Below are 15,028 nucleotides of genomic sequence, written 5' to 3'. Positions count from 1 at the left end.
CTAGAAAATTTTGTAAGCATATTTTAAACTGTTTTCACTGTGTTGCTAAAGTAAACTAAGTGACTGTGTATCTACAGTTTTACAATATGATTGTTTTATTACGTGGTTGACTGCTCTATTAGAGTATCTCAATCTTTTGTTGCAAGCATTGAACAACAAAAGTGGGGATGGCCCTACTTCCACTGCCTATGCAGTCTATATGCTATAATTTTCAGTATGCTATACATTTAAATAGTTCATAGCATAAAATAGCCCCAATACAACTTTGTGTATTTCACTGTAAAATTTCCAAAAATCTCTAGCTGGAAACTTCCTGTATAGAAAACCAGCCTTCAAGACAATGAAAGACCAAAGAATTAAAAGGAAAGCAATAAAATGTGATCGCAATTTGCCTAGTCACTGTAACAGGTGAAGAGAAATAAAAACAGCTTAGGCAATGTTACAGTTATCATAATGTATAGTACTTTACACAAGTATTTTAACATTGGATTGCAATTGTGTACTCCCACCCCACCATTCTATATAGGACTTGTGTTTAAGCACTGACTACTACTTAGAAACTAACTGCATATGCTTGTTTCCATGGGTTACATTAAATTCTAAAATGCACACAATGTTTTTTGTGGCACTTACACTTATACAATGACCCAAGTGCATGTCCTAAAGTACCTTTTCTCTAATAATAGAAATTAGCTGATTGTATTATGCAGATACTGTGTACATAACCATGTCTAATATTTATTTTTACAGTCATGCCACTGATGAACCAGGAATTGCTATACCACATGTGACCTCAGTGGAAATTGATCCATCCTTCAAATACCTCATCCTGATGACTGATGGAGTATACAAGACACTGGAGGCTGAAGGTCAACATACTAGTGGAAATGATAGGATAGCTCAGATGGTTAATGACCACATCACCAAACATGGTATCAACAATGCTGCCATTAAATTACTGAATGATATTCGTCAGACACAATATGATTTGTATCAGAGATCAGCTCGTGACAATCCTCGTTCTGAACTTGCAATAGCCAATAGGAAGAGAGATGACATGACCTTAGTGATTTATCAGTTCAACAATATAACATAAATTGTTACATTTGTACTGCATGTTCAGTAGTTGTTTTCCACGGTTGCATGGGCATATGTACTTTCTAAATGACTTACATACATACATATACTGCGGAACCTCTGTGTAACAAACAAGTTTTACTGTTATAAGAAGAGAGTATAAATGTCCCAGTACATTGCCTTTATGTGGAAAGTCCTTTAAGAGAGGTTCCGCTCTATGTGGCTACGAGTAGTAGAGGAGAGTAGAAATCAAAAAATCAGTGTTCTGGAAACTTATATTATACAGCATGGTATGTAGTACTGTATATTAGGGATCATGGAGGTTTGCAGCATACCTTGGCAATATTGGTTAGGTATAACCAAGCCCAAAAGTGCCATCCAAATGCTTCCAAATCAGTTGCAAAATTTAGATAAAATATTTAGTGGAATTTTCTGCTTACTATTTACTAACAAGCATAACTTGACAACAGTTAAGGCTATGGGCTTGATTTCTCACTGATAGATATCACTTCAGTCTGACAGGTGCCTTTTAGTCTGACAGGTGCCATTAGTTCAGCTACAAACAATTCACCCTGTACAGAGATCAGCTAGAAGAAGTTATACCTTGTAGAGAGTTCAGCTATACAAACATATCACCCTGTAGAAAGATAAGTTAGAAGAAGTCACCTTATAGAGAGTTCAGTTACAAAGAAACCACCATGTAGGGAGTTCAGCTACAAACAAGTGACCCTGTAGAGACATCAGCTAGAAGAACTTACCTTGTAGAGAGTTCAGCTACAAAGAAACCATCATGTAGGGAGTTCAGCTACAAACTAGTGACCCTGTAGAGACATCAGCTAGAAGAAGTTACCTTGTAGAGAGTTCAGCTACAAAGAAACCATCATGTAGAGAGTTCAACTACAAACAAGTGGCCCTGTAGAGACATCAGCTAGAAGAAGTTACCTTGTAGATAGTTCAGCTACAAAGAAACCATCATGTAGGGAGTTCAGCTACAAACTAGTGACCCTGTAGAGACATCAGCTAGAAGCTGACATGATTGATAGACACATCAACAAACATGAGATTGAAAATGTAGCCAGTGCCAATATTCTGGAAAATATTCGTCAGACACAATATGACTTGTACCAGACATCAACTCATGATGATCCTCGTTCTGATGTTACATTATACTAGTAGCCAATAAGAAGAGAGATGACATGACCTTTGTGATTTATCAGTTTGGGAACATGCACTGTTGTCTAAGTTTCATGCGCTTATATACAAGTACACAGAAAAATTTGGAATTTTCAACTAGAGTAGGGACCATAGCACATCGATAAAAAGTACTGAAACAAGCTGGAGTAGTGCACAATATTAAATCACAGTAAAACAATAAGAAGTGTTATATCCCTACTGTGCTCAAGATACCATAATGGAAATGCACAGTAGGGATATAACACTTCTTATTGTTTTACTGTGATTTAATATTATGCACTACTCCAGCTACTTTTTATCGATGTGCTACTTTTTATCTACTTTCAGTAGGTAAAAAATCACCTGTACAGAATTTCTGTACAGTACAGTACAAAAAATCAATCACCTGTACAGTACAAAAAATCACCTTTCAGCTCCAGCTACTTTTTATCTACTATTTAGCTACTTTTTATCCATATTCTAGTTGAAAATTCCAAATTTTTCTGTGTACTTAACGTCCTAATTTTGAAGGTCTCATATATGTTAGAAAAGTTCAGCTGATATAATTCTGCTAGAACTCTACTTCGTTTTGCTTATGAGATCAAGCCTGTGAAAGGTGATGATTATAATCTAATGGACATGTCAGTTCAATTTATGTAAAACTATAAGTGGCAGTATTGTGAATGACAATATCTAGTCTAAATGGTGTTACCAGTGCATTAGCAGGGATTGTAGCTGGAGGTGACTCACTGGCTTGCAAGTTGGGTAGGTCTAGCATAGATTGACAAACTTCCTTAAAGCTGGTGACTAAACAATGGAATACCATGTCATGTCAACTTTTCCACATACAAAAGTTGACCAAATTTTAAACTTTGAAGAAACTAAAAGTTACTGTTATTGAGCAAGTTATTAATGCAGAAAGTGCAAATTTAATAAGTTTAGCTAAATAATTGAATTTTTGAGTACTGCGGTGTACGATAGCTATGATAGGAAAATGAAAACAATAATAGGCTGATGTCTGATTGTGTGCAAAGCTTACGTAAAGTGTAACCCATAGCTACTGGAGCATTCAAAGTATTATAGCTAGCATACACTGCTGTATACCCATGTACACTATACTACACTTATGTACACCCCATACACTGCTGTACACCCTGTACACCCCGTACACTGCTGTACACCCATATGCACCGCTGTACACCCCGTACACTGCTGTACACCCATGTACAACCAGTACACCTCTGTACACTCATGTATACTGCTGTACACCATGTACACTCTATACACTCAAATTAGCATGCTGTAACCCTTTATGTGTACACCAGTATACTGCACCAACATCATAAAGTTTTGGCTCACATGCACAAATGTGTACTCATGTTAATGATTAGTGTTCATTGCGCTATGAACTGTAATCCATGTACACCGTGTACTGTAAAGGTTACAAGTAGCTAGCTATTTGACTAAATTATAGGAATTAGGGAGAGCCAGAACTAATCAGCTGAAAATTAGTAGAGAAACATCTCAAAAAGTAGAAAACAGAAAACTAGCTAACTATACTACAGGTGAGATGAATAAACAAAAGCCCAAACATAGAAGACAGTCTGGTGACTAGGCAAAAAGGATAAAGAGCTGGGTAGGCAAGAAAAAAAGAAGATAAATAATGATTAAGATAAGAAGGCTCAGAATTGGCATAGAAAGGTAATAGCTTTCAAATATGGTACTTCGGCGTCATCTCAAAAACTGCCTCCCACCCCATTTTTCCAAACCCTGAAAGGTCACCATGTTATCTTGTAGCTTAAAAACTCATGTGTATGAAAGCATGCATGCAAATAATAATGGAGCTAGTTTAAACTACTAACTGGGCAGTTAGCTAGCTATAGGCTTATCTTAGGTGTGGTTGTCTGTGTAAGACTGTGTTTCGTGATCTATATATAATTAATATATATTGGCATGCAAGTAGAAAACTAGCGGTGTTCTCAAATTACATCTGTCATATATGTGTGAATTGGATGAAGTTGATTATTGATTTAAATTCTACCGATCACCATGGCCGTTCCTCCTTGGCAGAGAGACACACATATAATGATACACCACACACAATGCATACATATACACAATGCAATTACAACAACAAAACTTATATTTAATACACATGCATGGCACTAGAATGTGAACATAAACAAAAGAAAGAAAAAAATATACAGCTGTAGATGTTCATGAAGTGTATGTAAAAAGTCACTTTACTGGGTAAATAATATGGAAGGTAAACTTTTCCACCACGCACACGGTTGCTTTACAGCGGAAAAAACACTGAACTCTAATTATATGCATTGACTTAATGTATATGCTCATCAGTGTTGGGAGTAACGCGTTACATAAGTAACGCGTTACGTAATATTATTACTTTTGTGGTAACAAAGTAATATAACGAAATACGTTATGAAAACAGGTAATATAACGCAAGATACTTTACTTCCAAACGTAACGCGTTACCTAAGTAATATATTTACTGTAACGAGTCTGATATGACGTAATATTATTACTAAAAGTAACGAAGTTACTAATCTCGTTAGTAATCCTCTGAGTAACGCCTAACCACAACGAAGTAACGAGGCCTATTGAATGAAGCTTATTCACCAGCTTCTTACTTATAACCAAGATTTGCACATTGTCCAACAACGCAATAATGTCACGTGATAAGGTGGTAGTTTCACACGTGACAGCTTAAGGCTGTGGACACAAAGTAATATAATATGTAATATTATTACAGTTACTTTATTTTATGGGTAATATGTAACTGTAACTAAATAGTTCTGTTGCAAGTAATATATAATATGTAACTAGTTACTTTTACAAAGTAACTTGCCCAACACTGATGCTCATACACTGATGCCAAAGTATACAGTGCACAACTTTCCCAGTTACTACATACAGTATAGGTACTCAAATATCCAGACTCTTGATTATCCCAACAGTATAGGAATGACTGTTCTACTAGAGTATTTGTGACCGGGCCAGTAAAATAGGGCATGTGGGCACAAACTACACCCCATCACATAACAAGTCATATATCAGCACCGGTATGGAATAATGGCATTCCATAAAATAACTTGTATTATAAAGCCAACTAATTTCTTAAAACCTGCTGAAACTTTCAAAGCCATAGCATCATGGTACAAAAAGTTATAGACAATCAAAGTTTGAAAAATTAGGCAAATTTTATGTGCCCACATGCCCTGTTTTCACAGGCCCAGTCACATTTTGACACTTATTGTATGTTCTATTAGAGTAGTTGAACAGAATTTTATATAAATGAATGCACTTATCCAGACAAATTCACTTATCTAAACACATCTGTATTTGAACTGGCACACATGCAGGTGTTTGGATAGTGGCATGCTTTATATTCACATTCAATATATGGAAGTTAGAGGTGTGCAATAACAACTTTAGACATATTTTGATATTTCTATTTGAATTTATCTCAATTGTCTAACATATCTTGGTAATTGAAACAAATATATTTTATAGATAATATAAAGAGGTTAATTAGCTAAGTGGTGGGAGAGTTGGAGGTGTCCACACCATCAGATATTCTTTGGTATATATATAAGTAACTTACAGAAGTTTACTATTATCAGATAAATAAACCTATCATGTATCTTCATATCTCAATAAGTCTTATGTTATTTCGATAATCTGATATATCTAGATAATCGTACAGCTCTAATGGAGGTGCTCCATTTAAAACTGACCAGCATAACCATAAAGAGCTGATTAAAAACAGTATGCTTTTTTGTAGTGTTGCACCGATATGCATTTTTTCACATTTACCGATACCGATTATTTGCCTATTCCTGTAACCGATATGCCGATATTTACCGATATTCTTCAATTCTTCAGAACAGGAGAGGAGGAGCAGAAAACCACCTAAAGTTTATGTGTATAAACTGTATTTGTAATATCAATGTAATTAATTGCGTGGGCGGCAGACTTTTACTATTTTTTTATAGTTTTGCAACTAACTCCTTTCATGGAAAAGGAAGCCAAGTAGTTATAAAACAACTAAGACAGCTTATCAAACAGTGTTTTTAGTGGGACTCCAGACCCTTTGTGAAGAGTGATCAACTAATTGCGTGGGCGGCCGATAAATATACACAGCCTACTATAGCCTTGCAACCATACTTGTGCAAACAAGCCAAAACAGTTACAACCACTTACTGCTACATTCACCACCTTCTTTCTTTACTTTCACCTGTTCATTGCCGTCATTAACGATTGATTGTGGGTTTCGGTTAATCGGCAAATTATTTCCGCTTCGTAGCCGATACCGATACTTGTAAAATTAGCTAATATCGGCTGTTACCGATAATTCAACCGATTATCGGTGCAACTCTACTTTTTTGGTAAGTTCGTATTCCGTGACAAGTTTGTGGTGAAAATCTGATCATTATAGTCATTGAGCTGATATTAATTGACATGCATGCAGCTCCATGTAGTTTGACTGCACTAAAGAATTTTTATACAAGAAGTTCAGATGAAAATCTTCACTGCATGCAGTCTCATGACCAGACCGCATGCTTTTTCTTTTGTGTGGAGGTAGAGAAAAGACCACTTTTGTGTGGGCTGTATTATGTGATACTTTAAAGTACTTTTGAAGTTATTTTCAAGTTAACAGCCTTGAGAGTGCCTTTGATGTGGTCCTGCGTCCAGCTAGAGTATTTGAACACATCATTATAGTTGCTATATCAAAATTTCAGATCAATTCCAACTATATATAACACTATAGATATAATATATAGTACACACAAAGTTATAGCTAGAGACCATGCAACCATATAAGGATCTTCGTGATTTTTGGCAAGCCTCCCTAATACTCTCTCTGTAAGTTTGTTATTCACCAACACTTTTGTATAGAAAATAATCACATCACACACAAAATTTAATTTCCTAAACCTATATAGAGCTATTATTATTATTATTATTATTATTATTATTTTGTATTTTTTTATTACTTGGTTGTGCAATTACAGGGAAAAAAGGCATAAGCCTGCTGTGAGTCCTGCTGCTACAGTGTTTAATTCGACCTCTGCATGTATTAAATCCAACACAGAATAGCATTAAAAACAGAATGTAAATTTTTAAGCAATCATCCAAAGCCTTTAATTGATTGATTCATGTTAAAATTATGATGTGCTCCTCTTGCCTGTAATTTAGTGTATAATAACTACAACATGGCTAATTCAATTTTGTCGTTTGATTACAAACTTAAATTTTCCTATCAAATCTCACAAAAGAAAGTAGCTATTTGTTTGGGTATATGGTCTCGTGCAACCAGCATGCAGATGTTTGTCATTCAGTGGTCACAAAAAAAACCTGACCAAGCTTAAATTTCCCGGCTACCAAATAAACACTGTTTGGGCGTGGCTACTAGCTTGTGTACACTGATGCGTACATGGTCTTGTGCAACCAGCAGGCGTTTGTCATTTGGTCACAAAAGAAAAAAACCTGACCAACTTAAGTTTCCCTACCAAATCTATGATCTCATAAACGAAAACACTTTTTGGGTGTGGCTACTCGTGCACATGCGTACTGAGCTAGCTACAAGGGGATTTTACTTTTGTCATCGGTTTGGTCACAAAAGAAAAAAAACCCTGACTTTAATTTCCCACAGAAAGACTAAAAATCTGCTTGGCTGGCTAGAATACAACAGTATACTAAGTGACTATTATCGAAATGGCGAGTAAACTCCAGCGAGATTTTGAACTTGAAGTAAAGACCAGCGGCAAAAGAGAACTAGGAAGGGGCTCATATGGCATCGTTTATGAAGTAGAAATGGGCGGAACACTTTTTGCAGCTAAAGAAATGCATTCCATATTGAGGAGTTCTGAAAACGAGAGCGAAAGTAAGAGAATTAACGAGCGTAGCTTCCTCGACGAGTGTCTACAGAGTAGCCGTATATGCCATCCTAACATAGTTCAGTTTATAGGACTGCATAAGCCAAATCCAGATACTGAGCTGCCGTGGCTAGTAATGGAATTGATGGATACAAATCTGACCAAGTTGATCGAGAGATATACTACTAGCTCGAAAGATATTCCACTGCATTTCAAGTTATCTATTCTCCTAGATACTTGCAAGGGTCTCCAGTTCCTACATAGCAAGAGCATTATCCACAGAGACCTCTCATCTAATAACATTCTCTTAACAAAGCATTGCATAGCCAAGATTGCTGATCTGGGAGTCACTAAAGCATTAGAGGAAGGCACTCAGAGCTTCACAAGAGGAGTGTGTACTCCAGCATTTTTGCCTCCAGAAGGACGTGTATCTAAACCCATATATGGCCTGCCATACGATATCTTCTCATTGGGATGTGTTTGTATACATCTAATTAGTATGCAGTTCCCAACACCAACTGTTGACATGGTGATGGATGAAACAACACGCAGACTTACACATGTGGGTTTAACAGAATTTGAGAGAAGGATTGAGTACTTGACAAATTTCCCACAGACACCAGACCTACGGTCATTGGTTGAGAGGTGTCTTAAGGATGTTGCCGAAGAGAGGCCAGTTGCTGCAGATGTCATTGAGTATTTAAAGAATGTCAATTATGGTCGCCAACCTCATGAAAATGATGGCATCATTGACCTGTATGACTGCATGACTACATATAAAGCCCAGTTGGAAGAAAAAGACAGAGAATTGCAAGAAAGCAACCAGCAACTAGAAGAAAAAGAGAACGAAATTGAAGACAAAGATGTACTGTTGGCAATAGTAGAGAGTGAAAGAGACTTTGTCTCTCAGCAGTTTAAGAATTCAAAGCGCCAAGAAATAGTGAAGGGGAAAGAACCCGAACAGGCTGGAAAAGAAGCAGATCTTCAGGTATTTTATTAGGTATATAGATATTGGGGCAGGGGGACAGAAGACAGGAGGAGGACAAAGGGCATTACCGGTTTGATTAATTGTAGTGGCTACGTAGATACTTTTTAGGGCCAAATGTTTACAATTTCATTGAATCTTGAGAGGCTGTATATGACTGAAGTAGGAGTTAAATATCCACTATAGTCAGAAGTGTAGCTAGGATTTTCTGGAAGGGGGTTCGGATTTGAAGTACAAGAATATCTTTTGGGAAATCCTGGGTACTTCCCCTGAACCACGTTTGAACGAAAATGGTGCATACACCAAATGTGCCCTTGGGCAGTGACAATTAAAAGGTGCTGTTTGTGCATCTAACTAGCTAAAACCAGCCCACACACTGCTGTTTATGCAGCTTATAGAACTATAAACCTATTGTAATACTAACTAAACTTCATTTCCAGACACTGACATATACTGACAGCCAACTTCACTGAACTTATTAGCAGATGGGCACTTTTGAATCCCTTATAGTTGACAATACTTTCTTCCGGGTATATACATTATTCTCGGTCATGCAGTCCTGTTAACTTCAGACTTGGCTTGTACCAAGCCGCTTGTACTCCAATATATTCGACACATCACGTGCCTGCAACATGTGACAAATAAACAAAACATTCATCATGTAAATAATACACATCAACTATTCACGGTTTGTGCTAACCTGACACACGTATAACACGACCACTCAAGTTTATTGCAGCTGCTACCTTTTAGTATGTCTTGAACCAACAGTCCTTCGCCATTTTACCATGAATCATGTGCATAATTGATCACGTGATACAGTACTTGATTCATCGATGATTCAGCATTTAAAATAATGTGATGTGACCCTCAAAAATAGTACAGAGCTACGCCAGTGTGCAAGTAGCTACCAGAGAGCTCAGGGCTGTAAGATTTGGTGTGATTTTCAATTTTAAAAAAATCTGCTTCTGAAAGGGGGTTCATCCGAACCCCCCCTCCCTATGCCCTTGAATATATATGGCTGCAAATATAGGTGACCTCTCTTATTCATGCTATGCGGATCCCAATTGCTATATATTATATATTCATTTCTTATACTTGTATAAACTTGGCACTTCTGTAGGGCATTAACCTATACATCAAGAACCTACACTCTGACATTGATGAAATGTACCTTGAGAACAAGTTCTGTAAGTTTGGGACCATTGTCAGTACTAAAGTATTCAGATATCGTAAAGGCAACGCTGGGTTTGTGTGCTTTTCAACACCTAAGGAAGCACAGAGAGCTATTCATCAGATGAATGGATTTTCTGCCATGGGCAGAAATATGGTTGTTGAATTATACAAAACCAAGGAGGAACTACAGAGAATGCGTCAACAAGAGTCACAGAGTTAAACTGCAAACTTTAAGATTACACACAATTATTAATTATTATCAAGAGTTCACAATAAATTACTGAGTTTTTTTTATTACTTTACATGTACTCCATGCAGTTACTCTATATACTACCTACCATGAAAGCAAGCTACAAATATAATGTCTTTGTGAACCTTTTAAAATTAAACTTATAAGCTTATCTACAATTAATCTCATGGTTAGCTATCACAGGTGGGTGTACAAAGTTTGTACCAGTTCTGTGTATAAGATGTGCTTGATGCCATTGTTAGGTTTCCAATCCTTCTTTAATGTGTTGAGATTCATCTTGGTAAGAAAGTCTGAAAGTAGTCTAGAAAAAAAAATGAGTTGAGAAATAATATACACTTAATTGAGTTAATTCCATACTACCATCACAATCATCTGACGTAACTAGCAGTTGCGTGCGCTGTCTAACTTATTTTTTGCAAAGGGGTAGACTAAATGAAACCTTCCATTCAAGATGATTATCAATAACCCATTTTTCTAATAGATTGTCTCTAGACTGCATTCTTTAGTTTGTTTCATGCAGTTAAGAATTATTCAAATAACAAGTGATCCCGGATAACTGAAGTCCCCACACTATCACGAACGCAATGTTAGTCAATAAACAGCAATGTAATCAAATGAGCAAAAGCCAGGCCAGCACAACAAGGTGGAACAAGGTTATAGGATACAATGTGAACACATTCCAGGACACTCAACAATAATAATTTGCCTTTATTGACTACGCAGAACCTTCTACACTTCTAAAGCATTCTGCTACAACTGGCCAGTCATCAGTTTTTTAAAATAAGCATACTGTAGCTACAGTGTTGGTAGAGCAAAATGGTTTAGCTTGCAGTAAATTTAAGCCAAATTGTAATGAGTTAAAGATTATAGTGGAATGCATTTATGATTTAACATTTAAAATATGAGTATACCATGCATGCATGCAGTTCTATATATAACGGATATACAGCCTCTTGAAAGTTGAAACATGCTTTCTGTAACAACTTTAAACAGGCTGTAGGACCAGGTGTCCTACAGACCTTCAGCACTTGTGCTGTAAAACCTTAATAAATAAACTAATATCCACATGGGGTACTTTGAGATAAACAGAAATGACCTCTGGCAGGATGAGATGTATAATGCTCTTATTTTAAAATTTTAAACAACATCATGCAGCTCACCGGCATGATTAAACCTATATAGTCTACAGTTTAAATAGCAGTCCTCTATAGGGACAGGATCTATGCCTATAGTAGGCATATATTCAACTACTCTCTACGAGGTCATTCAATTAGGCTGTTACAGCCAAACACAAGAGTAAACTCATACCTTAACTCATTCTTTCCTTCAAGTATAAAGATTTGGAATAACTTACCCAACGACCTCATCACCTGTTCAAGTTTAGACCAATTTAAAGCAAGGCTAGCTGAACATCAATTAACCACATAATTAATTTTGCTGATTTATTATCTGTGCTTGTATATACTCTTTTTAAGAGGTTTTGCACAGTAAACAATAATAATAATAATAATAATAATATATAGTAGGCATATCCTGTCCCCCCACCCCTGGGCTAAGAAATCTATAAATTTCAGTATTGCTGACTATATAGCTATGTAGGTATATGTTTGTATCCATTTATAATGTTGACTTTGGAGTGGCTTAATACTATAAGACCATACCTATTTGAAAAGTTGTTACTTGGATTTTTTTTTACAACAAAGTGGGTTGGTTCGTAACAGCTATATAGTAAGAAAACAGCTAGTTTGAGACATATGTCCACAAAAATGTCAAGCCACATACAATTAAAAGTCCTATTATTCTAGATATTACCACTTCAAAACCATTGTATTGACAAGTGTGTATTATAGGTGAAACATATTTGTTCAGCAAAAGTTCACTGTTTGTTGTTGTTATCTACTTTACCAGTTAGGCATGCAGGGCTTGCAATAATTGAAATTTGAAGAAGACAGCCTATAGGGAGCTGCTAATTTAATTGTGCGATTTCTTCTGTAAAATATGTAGGGAGCTCCAGAGAACCTTTTTCTGTGTTATAGACACCATGCACCAAAGTTGCCAAATCCACCTCAATAAACTATGAGATTGAGCACATAAAAAGTTCATGTTTTTCATTAAAACATTGGGCTGGAATGTCCATGCTCAGGTGTTGAAATTTGCTGATGACATGAAAGGTTTCAAGAGCATTACATCTGAATAGGACTGCGCTAAACTACAGCGAGATGTTGATTCCAGTCTAACTCCTAACTCTCAACTTTACCAAAAGTGTACATATTCTTTTCAAATTAACCTCCATGCAACACTAGGCATCCTATTTCATCCACTGAAGTTGAGTGTCAAGAGACCCAAAGAGATATGTGAGTGATAGTTACCAGCGACCTGAAATGGGTCAATCATTACAACTATATAATAATTATACAGATCACTGGCCCTGATACGGCATATTTTTAGCTTCAATCATTGTTCATTTGCTAAAGCAAATCTGTATATTTTTAGTTTGTCCTCACCTTAGTTATACTGCTCACAGTTTTAGTGATCATACCTACTGTAATTAAGGATATCTTGTGCTTTGAGCGTAATCAGCATAGTGCATGCAACAAAATACATCCTAAACAATTATGAAATTAGTTATAAATCCAGGCTACTTGAACTCAGACTCTTATACTGTACTTTTATTATTTTTAAATCCATGCAGGATGATTAAGTCACCCACACAGAATTTTGATATCAACAACTACATTAGGGACACACCAGATCTTACATCATATACTAACCTAAAATAGGAATTTCTATTATACTCTTGCAGTTTTTGACATCAATCTTTCTATTGCAACCATCAAAGCCAAGCTAAAGAAATTCATGCGTGACTATTTTGATGATGAAAACCACTGTACTTCATTATCTATGCCCATGCAGCAAATGTCACGAACTTCCACCACCAACTAACTACTTTTATAATCAGCTATATAGACCCTTTGCAGGTGAGCTGCTGCCATAGCAACATCCGCCATCCTAGTGAACAACCCGTTTTTCAACCCTGATAGCGTTGCTTTTTAGTGTAGCTACATAAGGAGGTCCAAGGAGCCTGTAAAGCCTGATCTTTACAAAAAATATTGCCTATTAATAATTACAACATAAAAACTGCACAGGTTATACAACGATAATTAACTAATTAGTAATCATACAAAAAAGTAGACCAGCTACAGTCAAGTAAATTTTTAAAGTCATTCAACGAGGGTGTGTTAACTAGGTGATGAGGTATAGATTATTCCAATCATTAATTGCTCTCACAGCTATGGCAGCAGTTAATTCACCTGCAATGGGTCTCTAGAATTGACTGTTATAAATTTTCTTTTTCCCCCTCTGCAATCAATATTTGGAATTCCTTACCCCAACACATGATTGATTTAACAGACACTTCAAGCACAGCCTAGCTGGACTAGTAACTGTGGTCTTGTGTATAGTAAATATTGTATAATTACTGATATAAGTTCAATGGCGGATCCAGGATGGGGCATTTGGGGCAAATGCCCCCCCCCCCCCTCAAGAAATTGCATACAAGATCGAGATACTCTAATAGAGCAGTCAATTACTCTAATAAAGCAGTCACAATGTTCATGAGGCAGTGCAGCTTACTTATGAAGCTATAAATAGGATTTTATTTTACATAACATACGTGATGTGATATAATATATTTAGTAAAGGATAACTAGCTATTATTGTTGTGACCCTTTTTTTTTTTTTTTGCTCTTCAACTTTTTTCAGTTTCAGCAAGGTGCCCCCCCTCTTTCCTGACTCTGGATCCGCCCCTGAAGTTTGCTTTTCTTTTGTAATTGACAGTAGTAATTGTACCCTTTTTGTGCACCATACTCTTTTGAGGTCTGCACAACAACATAGATAGTATATATGTTCTGTACCATATGCGTATTTTGTACCATACGCGTATGGTACATACCATATGCGTATACGCGTACGGTACAACCATACGCGTATGGTACGGAAAATCGTACCATCTGAGTATAGCTAACCTGGTATGCGTATAATATCATCGAAGGTTTTTGCACTGCCGTACCTATTGACTACGCCTGATGGCACTCTGCTGTTCGGGGAAGAGGGAGGGGGGAGGAGCTAGTCTTTCTGTTCAGTGAAGATCGAGATACTCTAATAGAGCAATCATATATTATTTTATTAGCTATTATTATATAATTGCAAGACCTCGCACAGCGAGTATAAATGCAATATTCAAATCAAAATATATAGCTACAGCTAACTAATTACAATTTTACAGTTCATTTATAAGAAGGTTGTTAAACACGGTGATAGATGAAGCTTCAAAAGTCTCTGGTTGCAAGTTGTTCCATGTAGCAGTGGAAGGAAAGAAGCTGAATTTATATGTGTCAATTCTAGTGAATGGCAGGGTAAGTTGATCTGATTACTGTGATTAAGATATAATTTACTTTACCGCATGAT

General features: G+C 36.4%; 2 protein-coding genes across 2 annotated transcripts in view; both read left to right on the top strand.

Moving 5' to 3' along the window:
- Positions 1-1,184, top strand: part of LOC136250272 (TGF-beta-activated kinase 1 and MAP3K7-binding protein 1-like) — a 59,796-nt gene extending 58,612 nt beyond the window's left edge. The window contains exon 5 of the mRNA XM_066042456.1: positions 751-1,184. Coding sequence (XP_065898528.1) covers positions 751-1,096 — 346 coding nt within the window. The 3' untranslated portion in view covers positions 1,097-1,184. The remainder of the gene's footprint in view (positions 1-750) is intronic.
- A 6,718-nt stretch (positions 1,185-7,902) lies between these two features.
- LOC136250271 (uncharacterized) lies at positions 7,903-10,712 on the top strand. The gene is made up of 2 exons (XM_066042454.1): positions 7,903-9,138; positions 10,259-10,712. The coding sequence occupies exons 1-2, from the start codon at positions 7,990-7,992 to the stop codon at positions 10,529-10,531; spliced, it is 1,422 nt and encodes a 473-aa protein (XP_065898526.1). The 5' UTR covers positions 7,903-7,989; the 3' UTR covers positions 10,532-10,712.
- Positions 10,713-15,028: the final 4,316 nt, after the last annotated feature.

The sequence above is a fragment of the Dysidea avara genome, chromosome 3, assembly GCF_963678975.1.
Source record: "Dysidea avara chromosome 3, odDysAvar1.4, whole genome shotgun sequence".
In the NCBI taxonomy this organism is placed as follows: Eukaryota; Metazoa; Porifera; class Demospongiae; order Dictyoceratida; family Dysideidae; genus Dysidea; species Dysidea avara.
This window is presented reverse-complemented; position numbering and strand designations above follow the sequence as displayed.